Here is a 14,992-nt window from a genome sequence, read left to right on the forward strand (position 1 = left end):
CGACTGGGAACTCAGAAAAATACGAGGTCAAATCATGACGTCAGAGTTCCTCAGGTCGGAAAGACTGAGCTCTAGAAAGAGGTCTGGGTTTCCTAGTTGCAATTCCGAGTTGGATGACGGTTCAAATCGATTTTCCCAAACAATAATGTCTGGAGTGGAATAGTTTCAAACACGTGGTTTACATGTGTTTAATGCCATTTGCTCTGTTCCAGACATTATTATGAGCCGTCCTCCCCTTAGCAGCCTCATGTGGTATATATACTACGTTAACTGTTTTATTTCAGTTATTTGTTAGGAGAGCTCGAATGCAATATGAGCATTTACTACAAACAGTATGACATTTAGGACCCGTTTTCTATTCGCGGATATTAATGTACTTACGGTCAAATACCTCCTTTTGCATACGTCATTGGGGTGGGTAGCGCAGTCAGTCGGAGAGCACAGCAAGCGTGCTAATTGCAAATAAATGGAATTGAAATGGTGGCTATTAATTAAAAAATATCTTTGTTTCTGTCGAGTGCTGACGCAAACTCTTACTCAGTGACTGGACCATATTGAGTTCTTATGGCTGTATGAATCGACAGATATTTTATAGGCTCGTTTTTTGTGCTTTTTTAGGAGCTGCCTACTCATTGTTTTTGTTCCTCTGAGATAGATGGCGTCTATTTCAGTGACGTAGGGTAGACATCTAACTGTTTTGACAGCTGAGGAAAACAACTATTATGATATGTTATTATTAATTATTAATGTAGATATTACTATGCAATTAAAAAGGGTGTGATTTGCGTTTGATAGTAGCAAAGTAAATGGGAATTTCACGAAATTACAGTTTAAAAAATAATCTGACAGCTAACTAGCCTATTCTTGAGGTGACATTGAAGTTAGGATCTCTGAGGTGGCTACTACAAAACTGGATCAATGAGTTAGCCAGGTAACGTAAATTGCCGAACTTAAATTTTTATTTTTTATTTTTTTAGATGAGCTTGAAATGGGCATGGTCTAATTGACTTAACAACCAAAACACATCTACGTTTTGCTTTTTTAATGAGCCAGAATATCGATAGTTATTTCTGATTGTTTATTGAAGTTAGCTGGCTAACTCATTGAACCTGCTTTGTAGTATACCCCTCCGACCTTTGAGTTATACAATAAGTTCTTATATGGCTAGGGAAAACACCTGTGTCTGTTATTCATGACATTTTAACTGAGTTTTATTACACTTCTTTGTGTTTGATCTTCTCTCCTTCTGTCCCCCTACTTTGAGCCTAGGTGTGATGAACTGCCCCAGTCTTGTGGGTTTTTAGGAGAAACATCAAACTTGTTGTCTGGGAACACATAACTACTATGATCAACACAGAGGCAATACGAGAATTTGAAGCCAAAGGAAGAAAATCCAGAAGCAATCTTAAGAAATGTTTAGCTTCCGCATTGTCTGCAGACCTCAACAGGTAATCATTAACACTGTTTATGGACACAGAACCGTAGCCTATTTTCCAGTGAAGTCTAGTAAAAACCCATTCACATTCACTCTACATAAGGCGTTGTCAGGCAACTGTCAAGAAAGCCCTTATTAGGATAATGAGTGTGGGAGTATTTTACTATCAAGCAAAAAACTAATTGCAGCCGACAGGGCATTGCACGGTAACAAAGTGACACTGAGAGTGATTTTTTTACATTAAAATGTATGTCAAACAAAAAACAATGATTGCAAAGTTAAACTTCATGCACAGTGATTACTTTTAACAATTTCCACTGAAGATTTTACAAAAAACATTTACCTGACAAATAGTGCAGATTCAAAGTTTGGTAGCAGAATGACAGCACAAACTGCCATTCTGTTARCAAACTTTGTATCTGGAGTCTGTGTCACTGTTACCGTGGAATTGCCTTACTACAACCAGGGTTGGGGCGAATTCCATTTATTGACCCCAACCCTGACTATGCTCCAGATCAGCGTCACGATTTCCACTAGATAGCACAGCCACAAAGTCAAAATTGTCTATATAAAAAATTATTGAAAACAAAATTAACTTTTGGGTCTTAATTTAACATTAGGTAGGCATAAGGTAAGCAGTATGGTTAAGTTTAGGGTCACGGTCAGGTTTAAAATCACATTTTAAGAAGAGACATTTTAGAAATAGGCAGGGTTTATGACTTTGTGGCTGAGGTAACTAGTGACGACCCAACTTCACCCTACTCCCCTGACTAAAACAAACGTTTTCCTCCGACTACCTGGTAGTAATAAGAACATTAGTACCCCCTGTTGGCAGGTCAGACACAGTGTTGCTCCTGCTGCTCATGACAACACAAGGGCTCACACACAACAAGGGGTTATGGGAAATGGAACGACAAAGGAACATGATTTCCCATTTTAACTCCTCATATCCTGGGTGACCCACTTCCCAGTCACTCTGCTTATCTGCCTGAGGGCTGTAAAATGAAATGGCTACAGCAGCAGTAACACCACAGCTCATACATGCAACCCAGTTACTGGCTGTGTCCCYAACTGCACCCTATTCCCTTTATAGTTGCTACTTTTGACCATTTGGGTTCTGGTCAAAAGTAGTGCCCTACAAAGGGAATATGGTGCTATTTGGGGGACACACGTACAACAGCAGCAGTAGCATGCAGTAGGACAGCCACTGCCTTCCCTGGGGGCAATAAAATAGCCCAGTTCCAGTAGGCACAGAGGCAGTAGCTACAGTAGTACCACAGTTCTTATGGCCCATTTGGCTTGAGGCTGGCTGATTTCTGGGTCACCCACTTCAGTCACAGCAATGTAAGTTCATTTTGGTGGAAAGCGGTACAGGGGCAGAAGGAAGGACCAAGGACTCTGTGCTGCTGAGTTACCCAGATCAAGTCCAGTCAGCTTGAATATATATATATAATGAAGCAGGGTTGTAGGGTTTCTACGGTTGCCTATGACCTCCCTACACTACTAACCATGCTATCCCCTTGATGACCCACCTCCTAAATGTACTCCTCTGCCTCCTAAAATGTAAATGTCTTCAATTAAGAAATGAATTGTATCATTGTCCCTATCCTATCCTTGCTCCACTGAAATTATTTTGTGTTGCAATGTGTTTATGTACTGCCAGATGTGAACCACTCCTGTGTTGTGATTTCCCAGGTTGCTGCAGGAGGAGTTAGAGGCAGACGTCAGCCTGTGTACGGTGGGCTCCTGCACCAGCTCTACCCCTCTCCTGGTTCACAGAGCTGTTCTCCTGGCCAGGGCCCCACACATACTGAGGAGGGGTGCTCATCCAGACCCCAAGACCATCCAGCTAAACAACTATGACAGCACGGAGCTGAAGCAGTATATCAGGTACACTCAGAGTCAGAATACATGTTATTGTCTTTACAGTTTCAGTACACTCACCAATCCATAGAAATATAATTACTAATGCAATTTCTATGGTCCAATCATCCTTATTTATGTAGGCCCTCTATTCTTACTCAAATAGACATCACAGATGCATAAAATATATTTTAATCATTTAAGAGAGTGTTTCTATGTAGATAATCTAACTCTGTCAATTAACATGATTGTTAGGTGGTGCTTAGTGTGTCGTTTCTGTACTGTTAAATTACAGCCAGAGGGCGCCATACTCTTTTTTTTTTTTTTCTCTGTCTTTTTCTTTTCTATCCAGACCTAGATGCTGTAAATCAGCCATACTCGATGCAGGTCAATACGGACCGCGGGTCCTGACTTTTGAAATAGCCAGAACTCAGTCTTTCAATTTACTGCCGTTTAGAGCTGTAACCGTAGAATGCACAAGGTGCAATTTCAAAAGTTGGTAGTGCATGGGGAGTTTTCCTCTTGTTATGTCATTCACTGACAGACCTTTAGAGAGCTATTTATAACCTGTCAGAAATGTCCAGTTGATCAACTAGATAGCTAGTTAGTCTAATTTACCTATCTAAATCTTGTAGTTATCATGGCCAGATTAAGTGCTCAGGGGCCTCAGGAGGCCCCCTTTGTTTTTGTCAGGTATTGTAATTTAATTATATATATATWTTTTTTTACCTTTATTTAACTAGGCAAGTCAGTTAAGAACAAATTCTTATTTTCAATGACGGACAAGGAACAGTGGGTTAACTGCCTTGTTCAGGGGCAGAATGACAGATTTTTACCTTGTCAGCTCAGGGATTTAATCTTGCAACCTTTCGGTTACAAGTCCAACGCTCTAACCACTAGGCTATCTGCCGCCCTAATGTGTAGAATTGCAGAAAATTAAGTTAAAATGGGAAATGGAGTAACATGGGTTGTGAAGTGGAGGTTTGTTACTACGCTGATAAATGCAATATCCATCCGGAACTTTGCCACATAGGAAATGTGTGACCGGACCTTCTCAAATAGTAGTAGAGTACTCCTGCTGTAAGTATTTTGTCAAGCAGATTATTAATAGAACGGTGTAATCTGATTACGAAGGCATTGTGAGATTATCTGATCATGTTAGTACTAATAGCATCCATCTGTAATATCAACATCAGGGTATGGATCCAGTGATACTCTCCATTAGGAATACTGTAGACTAGAGTCAGATCTGGCCCCAGCAGCAGTAGTATGGTCTACTGAGAGAGTACAACCAGCCTTTGATCTTATGCATTATGCTGCTAGCTCATTAGCAGGGTATTAATCAGGCCTTCAGAGCAGCAGCAGAGCAGACCATGTTGTGCCATGATGATGACTCTGCAATACTGTATATGTGGACACAAATGGYGTACAAACAAAGTCTGTTGATAGATGTACAGTATATGTGTGAGAGCTCCTGTATTGGGACAATTTGCTCTTAATGGACCACATATTTGTTATGTTCATAACCATACCAATGTGTATGCTTGCAAGTCTTTTTTACTGGTAAACATGAGGTTGTAAGTAACAAAAAAATTCCCAGGACATAGACATATCTGATATGGACAGAAAGCTTAAATTATTTTAAATCTAACTGCACTGTCCAATTTACAGTAGCTATTACAGTGAAAGAATACCATGCTATTGTTTGAGGAGAGTGCACTATTATGAACTTGAAAATGTATTAATAAACCAATATTAGGCACATTTGGGCAATCTTGATACAACATTTTGAACAGATGCAATGGTTCATTGGATCATTCTAAAACGTGGACATACACTGCTGCCATCTAGTGGCCAACATCTAAATTGCGCCTGGGCTGGAAAAATACAGTATGGCCTTTCTTTGCATTTCAATGATAGTACAAAAAAAACGCATGTTTTTTTCTTCGTATRATCTTTTACCAGATCTAATGTGTTATATTCTCCTATATTAATTTCACATTTCCACAAACTTCAAAGTGTTTCTTTTCAAATGGCATCAAGAATATGCATATCCTTGCTTCAGGTCCTGAGCTACAGGCAGTTAGATTTGGGTATGTKATTTTAGGCAAAAWWWWWTTTAAAGGGTTGGATCCTTAATTAACGAGTCTGAATTAATCCACTACATTTATCAAAGATCATCATTCCTGTCCATCCTTCATTGAGAACCTCTAGGTGCCAGTCTAACTGTATCTTCAGCAGCAGATATACACTCAGGGTCCAGTTTATTAGGTACACCAACCTGTTCATGAAGATGGATAACTCCTACAGACAGTGAGTCACGTGGCCGTGGCTTGCTGTATAAAGCAGGCAGACAGGCATCGAGGAATTCAGATAATGTTTGATTGAGCGTTAGAATGGGCAAAACGAGTGACCTAAGTGACTGAGTGCTGTATGATCATCGGTGCCATGCGCGCCGGATCCAGTATCTCAGAAATGGCCGCCCTCCTGTGCTTTTCACGCACAACAGTGTCTAGGGTTTACCGAGAATGGTGCGACAAAGGAAAAAACATCCAGTCAACGGCAGTCCTGTGGGCGAAAACAGCTCGTTGATGAAAGAGGTCAAAGGAGAATGGCAAGAATCGTGCAAGCTAACAGGCGGGCCACAAACACACAAATTACAGCGCAGTACTTATTTATTTAGTACAACAGTGGTGTGCCAAAACGGCATCTTGCAACGCACAACTCGTCAATCCTTGTCACGGCTGGGATATTGCAGCAGACGACCACACCAGGTTCCACTCCTATCAGCTAAATATAAGAAGCTATTCCAGTGGGCACGCAATCACCAACACTGGACAGTTTAGTAGAAAAAACATTGCCTGGTCCGACAAATCCCGGGTCCTGTTGCGTCATGCTGATGGCAGAGTAAGGATTTGATGAAAGCAGCATGAGTCCATGGATCCGTCCTGCCTGGTGTCAACGGTACAGGCTGGTGGCGGTGGTGTACTGGTGTGGGGAATGTTTTCCTGGCACACGTTAGGTCCAATTGAGCAACAATTGAACGCCACAGCGTAGCTGAACATTGTTGCTGACCAAACCCAATACAACATTTTTGGGATGAGATGTAACGGGCTGTTCGTACCGCCGTCCAATCTGTAGCAACTGTGTGAAGGCATCACATAAGCGTGGACAACATCCATGTGGAACGTTTCCGACACCTTGTAGAATGCCCCAAATAATTCAGGCTGTTCTGGAAGCAAAGAGAGGACCGACCCGGTATTAGATGGGTGTACCTAATAAATGACCTCTGTGTATATATTCGAACAGAACCGGTGTTTTGGTCTCATCAGACGCAGAAGAATCAGTTCAACTGCAGTGAGGTGAGCGAACAGGCACTGGGCTGGGCTGCAGTGTGCTAGCAAACGGGCCCTGGGCTGGGCTGCAGTGTGCTAGCTAACAGGCACTGGGCTGGGCTGCAGTGTGCTAGCTAACAGGCACTGGGCTGGGGTGCAGTGTGCTAGCTCACAGGCACTGGGCTGGGGTGCAGTGTGCCTAAGTAACAGGCACTGGGCTGGGCTGCAGTGTGCAAGCTAACAGGCACTGGGCTGGGGTGCAGTGTGCTAGCTAACAGCACTGGGCTGGGTGTTGCAGTGTGCTAGCTCACACTCCTAGGGCTCGGGCGTGCTAACAGCACTGGGCTGGGGTGCAGTGTGCTAGCTAACAGGCACTGGGCTAGGGTGCAGTGGTGCTAGCTACAGGCCGCTGGGGTGCAGTGTGCTAGCTAACAGGCACTGGCTGGGGTGCAGTGTGCTAGCTAAACAGGCACTGGCTGGGGCTGCAGTGTGCTAGCTAACAGGCATGGGCTGGGTGCAGTGTGGCTAGCTAACAGGCACTGGGCTGGGTGCAGTGTGCTAGCTAACAGGCACTGGGCTGGGGTGCAGTGTGCTAGCTAAACAGGCACCTGGGCTGGGGTGCAGTGTGCTAGCTAACAGGCACTGGGCTGGGGTGCAGTGTGCTAGCTAACAGGCACTGGGCTGGGGTGCAGTGTGCTAGCTAACAGGCACTGGGCTAGGGTGCAGTGTGCTAGCTTACAGGCACTGGGGCTCTGGCAGCAGTCAGAATCTCTGCACTGCTCCTCTCACGCACTTCTGTGTTCTGGAACATTACACCCTGTGCGGCAGTGTCTCCTTGTAGCTCAGAGCAATGATGACTGACTAGTATTCCTCATAGAATGTATACAAAGGCTCTAACCGAGGCATTTGTTACCATTCTAATCCTAGGTGTTTTAGTGGGCTTGGGATAAGGCATAACACACATTTCCTCTTGGACATTGGACAATAAAGTAATCTTCTTCCTTTTCTTCTGTTTCTACAAATCTTAGGCGAATGTACACAGCAGACCAACGCATGGGCTTGGCTGGAGAAGGAATCCCTGAGGACTTAGAGTCGCCTACTATTGTCCTCAATGGTCCCGATGCCGATCTCCACACTGACTCAGGTAAACAGATCAGCCGTGGGTGCATCCAAAATGGCTTCCTATTCCCTATTTAATGCACTACTTTTGACCAAAGCCCTATGGGTCCCTAGGTCCATGAGACCTAGGGAGATCAAAATGATCTGACTTAAACAAAATTCTCCTTCATGTTCATCATCTCCAGCACCACCCCAACATCAACATACAGTATGTGAAAATGGCTCGTTTCTATGTTTTGTGGGGGGAAAAATAGAGGAAGTTAAGTGTTTCCAATGACCTCATCAGTGTGCATTATGTGATTTTTAACCAATTATGAGTAGGGATTGCCTAATAATTGTCTTCTAATTGGTTAATGATAGCATTGGAAACAGTTATCTTCCTTTACAACAAAACATAGAAAAGCACCATTTTCACATATGTTGATGTTGTGGTGGTGCTGGAGATGATGAATATGAAGTTGAAAAAGGGTGAAATTTCCCTTTAACCCTTAATTGCATTTAGTAGCTTGATGTTGCTACTGGCAATAACAACCCAGTGCAGATAAGGCAACACAGCTTCATTGACCTTTTTAGGTAAACACTAACGCTACTCGTTCTGCATGTTTATTCAATTTAGCTTTGTTCTCTGTCACTCACACACAAACACACTTTGCGTCTGGTCCAACGGATGGTGCACGGCCCTTCTAGTCAGATCTCCCCAGGCCAAAGAAAAAGMTTTTTTGCACATACATTCTATTGTCTTATTATTGCCCTCCATTCCTATCCCTTTCAGATAATGCTGTGGTTGTGGAGCCAGCCTCTGGTCTTGGAGCAGACCTGTTGGATCTCTACCAGAGAGGAGAAGGATCTGACATCAGCATCCAAGTAGGGGAGCAGGTCTTCTCCTGTCACAGGTAATCAATCAGCCAATATGCCAGTATGAAGTCAGTATGAAGTCCTTTTTGCATCAGCAGTGGTCACAAAGGGATTTAGTGTAACTTGGCCTAGACACCACAGACCAAACAGAAGCACAGTGGCCAGGAAAAAACTCCCTAGAAGGAAGAAACCTAGTAGCACAATAAGGGCTAAAGGTCAATCAATATTTGTGTAGGAGAATGACTATGATTGTTTTGTTTTTATCTCCTACACAAAACCCTGCCTGGGAGTTATCAAACCTCTGTACATCTCAATTCCTCTTCTATCTATGCATAATTTGATGCAACTCAGTAGGTTGTAGGTGGCGTTAGTAGGTGTATTATTTTCACAAAGCAGTTATAGTTCATAACACCAGGCCTACATATAGTTCAATCGAGTAAAGGCTTACTCCATGACAACAGAGACAGAATACAATATGGAATTTTATTGAATAGTTTGGGAGAGGCCTTCCCCCCCAGCGAGCGGGAGACACAAGGTTTGAGTTGACATATAAATACTCCGCTAGATTCATGCTCATATGTTGAAGGAAAGGAAAGTGATTATTGCACGAGTAACCCCATAGATTAATCATCGAGCGTGGTGGAATTGCCTTAGTGTACCATGCTCATAGGCTGAAGTTAATTGATGAATGACATTCCGCACACTTGCTTATAGTAAAGGACGTGACGCTATGCTGATGAGGTAACATAAACACTAACATGGATACCTGCTATGCTAATGAGGTAACATTATAAACATTACCCTATAAATACCAGCTATACTGATGAGGTAACATTATAGACACTACCTTTATAAATACCTGCTATGCTGATGAGGTAACATTATCAACACTACCTTATCAATACTTGCTTTGCTGATGAGTGAGATGGGAAGCAATGTGAATTATTTAAGCAGTAAGGCCAGAGGGGTGTGGTATATGGCCAATATACCTCGTCTAAGGGCTGTTCTTAGGCAACAACAGCTGATGGATGATCGCTAATATTAAGCAAGTCTCAGGGTTTTGCTCGCCTGAGGTAGAGTACCTCATGGTAAGCTATACAGTAGATTATATTATTTACCAAGAAAGTTTTCATCTATATTTTTCTGCACCCAGCCCTGAATGCTGATTGGCTGACAGCCATGGTATATCAGACTATACCACAGGTACGACAAAACATTTATTTTTACTGATATAATTACATTGGTATCCAGTTTATATTCGCAACAAGGCACCTCGAGGGTTTGTGGTAAGGCCAATATACCACGGCTAAGGGCTGTATACAGGCATTCCGCGTTGCGCATAATACTCCTTTTTTATTGGCTTGTATGGCATTCTAGAGKGTGCATTATTTCCCTGTAACGCACAGTATATTTGCACAGTAGAATTCAATAGCTATAGTTCATTTTTACAAGTTTTGTTGGAGCTGCTTTTGAAAGTAAAAGTCGAATTGAAAACAGTAGTGGGATTGTTGAGTTCGATTTTCATAGTTAGCTAAGCTACTAAGTCTGTTTATTTGGTTACCATAACAACTACTGTAGCTATCTAGTAAACTTGCTAGCTACTTCAGTGGATGTTGAACACATTTCTACCTGCAAATGAACACATTTCTAGCGGCAATGTTCAATTATAGCCATGGTATAAAAGGGATAATCAACTCGGGGCTCTATGCGATCTATGTAAAATAATGCTACTCCGTGAAAGGTCAGTTCCACACGTTCATTATTCTCCCTAAAAATAACAGCCCCTCATTTATTACCCCTTACTCACTAGATAAATGAAAGGATGATCCATTCAGACCAGCCTTACTGATTGAACTTTCGTTACTACATTAACATTCTCTGGCATTTGATAGAATTCCCTGATGCTCAAACTTGATTGATTGTTGGGCAGTTCCTCATGTAATAGTGATACACATGCAAGGCTGTTTGGAAGTGGAATGAGTACAGATACTGCTAATGATCTGCTGATACATACCGATGCGCTTCTTGTACATGAACAGTTTGATAATAGTTTTAATGTATTTGTGTGTCACATGAAATCATGTTATAACAGTGTTATGCATTTGCATACAGACGTCACTTTGAAGGGATATTTGCATAGATTGGTTACCATTTTGGCATGCAATCTGAACAGTTGGATTTCAGGCACAAATAAATGGTCACGATTATACATTGACCTTTGAATCAAACATCAACCTGAAAAAGCCCCCCAGACCTGCATTTAAACCAATAATGTGCACCAAACACAACCATCTGTCTCTGTGTCCAAAAATGTTGCTTGATTTATCTTCATGTTTCTGTTATCATTCATTGATAAAAAAGTAAGCTGTACAACACAATCACAGTCCTCAAGGCCAGAGGGTTTCACCAAGCCGTTACGCTGTGGTGAGGTCATTCAGTGGTGCAGAGGTAGTGCTAGTAGTAAACATGGAGACAGGTTTCTCCCTCTCTGCCTGTGCTCAGGGGATCTACCCAGACAGACACACAGTGTAATGCAGCTCCTCTCCAGATGAAAGCGGGAAAACCTTTTTTGGTGTTTTTCTAGCGTTCCATGCCATGTGAGTCTTGACTGCAGTGCAACACTGCTGAATCTGATTAGTATGGTAGCCCAGTGGTGCCTGCCTTGCGCAGTTCTCTCTCGCTCCCTTCTTCTCTCGATGCCACTCCACTGGGGCTGAGCTGTGATCTACCAATCACTTTCATCCATCCCTCCATCCCCACCTCCCCCGGCTGGGGGAAGAGATGCGATATCTAGACTGACTGACACAGACACACACCTACCTCTGCTGAGGGAAGAGAAGATTTATTCCCCTCCTCACGGAGACTGACTGACATTCACAATCTGGTGCCTTTCATTTACAGCAGCAAGACTTCTACAGCTCATTGTATGAAGTCACTCTTTTGTTTCACATACAGGAGGACTTGTCATGTTCTATATGTTAGGCTGATGGTGCTACTAAAGTACCTCTGTTTGGAGTACAGTGCTGTACCATCGTGACTACCTTTTGTTAAACGACTTTAGTGTCTATTAGTGCTCGATATTATACACCTGTCAGCAACGGGTGTGGCTGAAATAGTCGAATCCACTCATTTGAAGGGTTGTCCACAAACTTTTGTATTTTTAGTGTATGCAATTTAGCAGACACTTTTATCCAAAGCAATTTAGTCATGTGTGCATACATTTTCATATGGGTGGCCCCAGGGAGATGGCAGCCAGTGTTTTAAGGAATAATGACAGTAATCACTGAGAATTGATGTATGAATGTGTTGCAATAGCATGGAGACATTCACGATTCTTTCAACAGCCTTTTTTACTGTAAATTCTCTCCAGTCACGTCGTCTATTTCTGCTTCTATAATAAGCTCTGCTACAGAAGAGGACACCCCTCCTGAAGTGTAGTTAAATGATCACTCTGAGAGAATTATAGCACACTCCAAGTATATGGAATCACAGTATGGCAATGAGGGGGTTAAATAAAGACTATACTATTTACAGTGGGTGTGTGAGAGAGAAAAGCAGAGGGGTTTGTCTGTGACTGTGGAGAGAGGGGGTCCTTCTTCGTCCATGACAAGATAAGCTAGTGAATAATGGTGACTGTAAAACTGTGGATCCCCTCTGATGATTTTCACTGAGCTGTCATGATGCTAGAGATGATCTGAAGATCATATTAGATATGCAATGTGCTGCAGGGTCATATGTGCATCTCAGTGGCAGTTGAGCATCATCTTGGTAAAAACATGGGCTTCGGTTCAGAGACTGTAGAATGGTTCTTTGATGTCCAGATCAGTCACTTCTCTGAAGGTCTGTGTGCCAGACATACCATCACCATGTGTCCCTTCAGGGCCAGCTACACCATCACCACACATACACACACACGCACAGGCCACACAGCTGAAATATGACGCGTGTGTGTTTGTTTTTAGGGCGGTCCTGTGTGCGCGGTCTCAGTATTTCCGAGCTATGCTGTGTGGGAGTTGGATGGAGAGCTCCAGACAATGCATCACTCTACAGGGGTAGGTCCTGGCACACATGCGTACATACATACATACATACATACATACATACATACATACATACATTTGAAGTCGGAAGTTTACATATACCTTAGCCAAATACATTTAAACTCAGTTTTTCACAATTTCTGACATTTAATCCGAGTAAAAAGTCCCCGTCTTAGGTCAGTTAGGATCACCACTTTATTTTAGGAATCTGAAATGTCAGAATAATAGTAGAAGAATGATTTATTTCAGCTTTTATTTCTTTCATCACATTCCCAGCGGGTCAGAAGTTTACATACACTCATTAGTATTTGGTAGTATGTCCTTTTAAATTGTTTAACTTGGGTCAAATGAAGTCCTTCATTTGGGACGTAACCTATACCTCCACTCTGGTGTATCAATAACAAGGCTCATTGTCTCCCAACAACAATTTAAGTCTGCTGCCTATTCTATACTGCATTAATAATTCATACTGTGGGTGCGAGAATATATCAAGCTGGCTCTTTATGGGGTTTCATGCACACACCAGGGTTAGTCTCAATTTGAATTGAAGGCAGTCATTTCAGGAAATTATTTGAATTTAACATTCAGAAATGTAAAAACGTTTAAAATAAATAGTTTCTGCTTTATTGAGAAGTCATTAAGTGGAATTTACATTTTTTGTATACTATCTGAATTGACTGCAAACAAACCGCTAACTACAGACAGTGTGATTCCACTCACTCAGATAATTTCCAAACCAGGTCATCTACCCTTGTTTTTGAGTCCTCTCTACCCTTGCCGTCAGAGCGGTGTGGCAGCAGAGACAAACGAGGCAGCACTCTCCTAAGGGGAGAGTAATGTCACTCGTCTCAGCTTGGCTAATCTGAGAGTAATTGGGGATGACACTCTGTCACCATGCAGGATAGGTGTGCTGAGGCACTGTACTGGAGGACTCTGGGGGAAATACCCCGTAGGCCTGAGTGACAATGTTTTAGTGCTGCTCTTCGCTTAGAATTGGATTGTATAAAAACATAATTTGGTTCAATAAATAGATGTTTATATTATTTATTTAACCATTATTTTTAGTTTAGTAAGATAAAATCAGTTTTGCAAGAGACACTTGTACAATTTCTTCAAGCTTATAGCTTGAATAAAAAGATTTGAAGTGGGATGATGGTTCTACTTTGCCTAGAGAGGTAACGACAGTGTTGTGTTATTTTCAGTTTGGGTCCAGATGAGATGGAGATTCTCCTACAGTTCATGTATGGTGCCATAATAGACCTACCACCCAGAGCCAGTGCCAGGTATGTGCCTTAAAAAATGTGAAGTTGTATCCAAACTTTCAGCACACGTCTTCCAACATACTGTCAGGTAGACATATACAGTACATTCGGAAAGTATTCAGACCCTTTCCCTTTTTCAACTTTTTGTTACGTTACAGCCTTGTTCTAAAATTGATTAAATAAACATTTTTACTCATCAATCTACACACAATACCCCATAATGACAAAGCAGAAATACCTTATTTACATAAGTATTCAGACCCTTTGCAATGAGACTCGAAATTGAGTTTAGGTGCATCCTGTTTCCATTGATCATCCTTAAGATGTTTCTACTTGATTGGAGTCCACCTGTGGTAAATTCAATTGATTGGACATGATTTGGAAAGGCACACACCTGTCTATATAAGGTCCCATAGTTGACGGTGCATGTCAGAGGAAATACCAAGCCATGAGATCGAAGGAATTGTTTGTAGAGCTCCGAGACAGGATTGTGTCGAGGCGAAGATCTGGGGAAGGGTACCAAAAAATGTCTGCAGAATTGAAGGTCCCCAAGAACACAATGGCCTCCATCATTCTTAAATGGAAGAAGTTTGGAACCACCAAAACTCTTCTTAGAGCTGGCCGCCCGGCCAAACTGAACAATCGGGGGAGAAGGGCCTTGGTCAACAATCCGATGGTCACTCTGAATGGGAGAAACTCCCCAAATACAGGTGTGCCAAGCTTGTAGCATCATACCCAAGAAGACTCGAGGCTGCAATTACTGCCAAAGGTTCTTCTACAAAGTACTGAGTAAAGGGTCTGAATACTTATGTAAATGTGATAGTTTGTCATTATGGAGGTATTGTGTGTAGATTGATGAGCGGGAAAAAACAATTTAATACATTTTAGGATAAGGCTGCAACGTAACAAAATGTGGAAAAGACAAGGGGTTGGAATATTTTCTGAATGCACTGTATACTTCTTACACACATTGTTTGCATTGCATATATCTCTCTGAATGAAATTGAAAGGTTTTGAAAATCAGGTTAAAAATAATATTTTTACTATTTTGTTAATTTGGTATGAAAATACAATTTCTTTCAA

At 42.0% G+C, this 14,992-nt stretch overlaps 1 protein-coding gene across 4 annotated transcripts in view; it reads left to right on the forward strand.

Moving 5' to 3' along the window:
- The first annotated feature begins 409 nt into the window (after nt 1-409).
- The window catches only part of btbd8 (BTB domain containing 8), a 42,899-nt gene continuing 28,316 nt past the window's right edge, over nt 410-14,992 (forward strand). For 3 of the 4 annotated variants that reach the window (XM_023998002.1, XM_070446200.1, XM_070446201.1), the window contains exons 1-7: nt 410-480; nt 1,270-1,448; nt 3,131-3,325; nt 7,662-7,777; nt 8,525-8,645; nt 12,570-12,659; nt 13,850-13,930. In XM_023998002.1, the coding sequence (XP_023853770.1) occupies nt 1,345-1,448; nt 3,131-3,325; nt 7,662-7,777; nt 8,525-8,645; nt 12,570-12,659; nt 13,850-13,930 (707 nt within the window). In that variant the 5' untranslated portion in view covers nt 410-480; nt 1,270-1,344. Of the gene's footprint in view, nt 932-1,269; nt 1,449-3,130; nt 3,326-7,661; nt 7,778-8,524; nt 8,646-12,569; nt 12,660-13,849; nt 13,931-14,992 lie in introns of all 4 variants that reach the window. The other variant, XM_070446199.1, reaches the window with a different exon arrangement.

Source organism: Salvelinus sp. IW2-2015, linkage group LG13, assembly GCF_002910315.2.
Source record: "Salvelinus sp. IW2-2015 linkage group LG13, ASM291031v2, whole genome shotgun sequence".
In the NCBI taxonomy this organism is placed as follows: Eukaryota; Metazoa; Chordata; class Actinopteri; order Salmoniformes; family Salmonidae; genus Salvelinus; species Salvelinus sp. IW2-2015.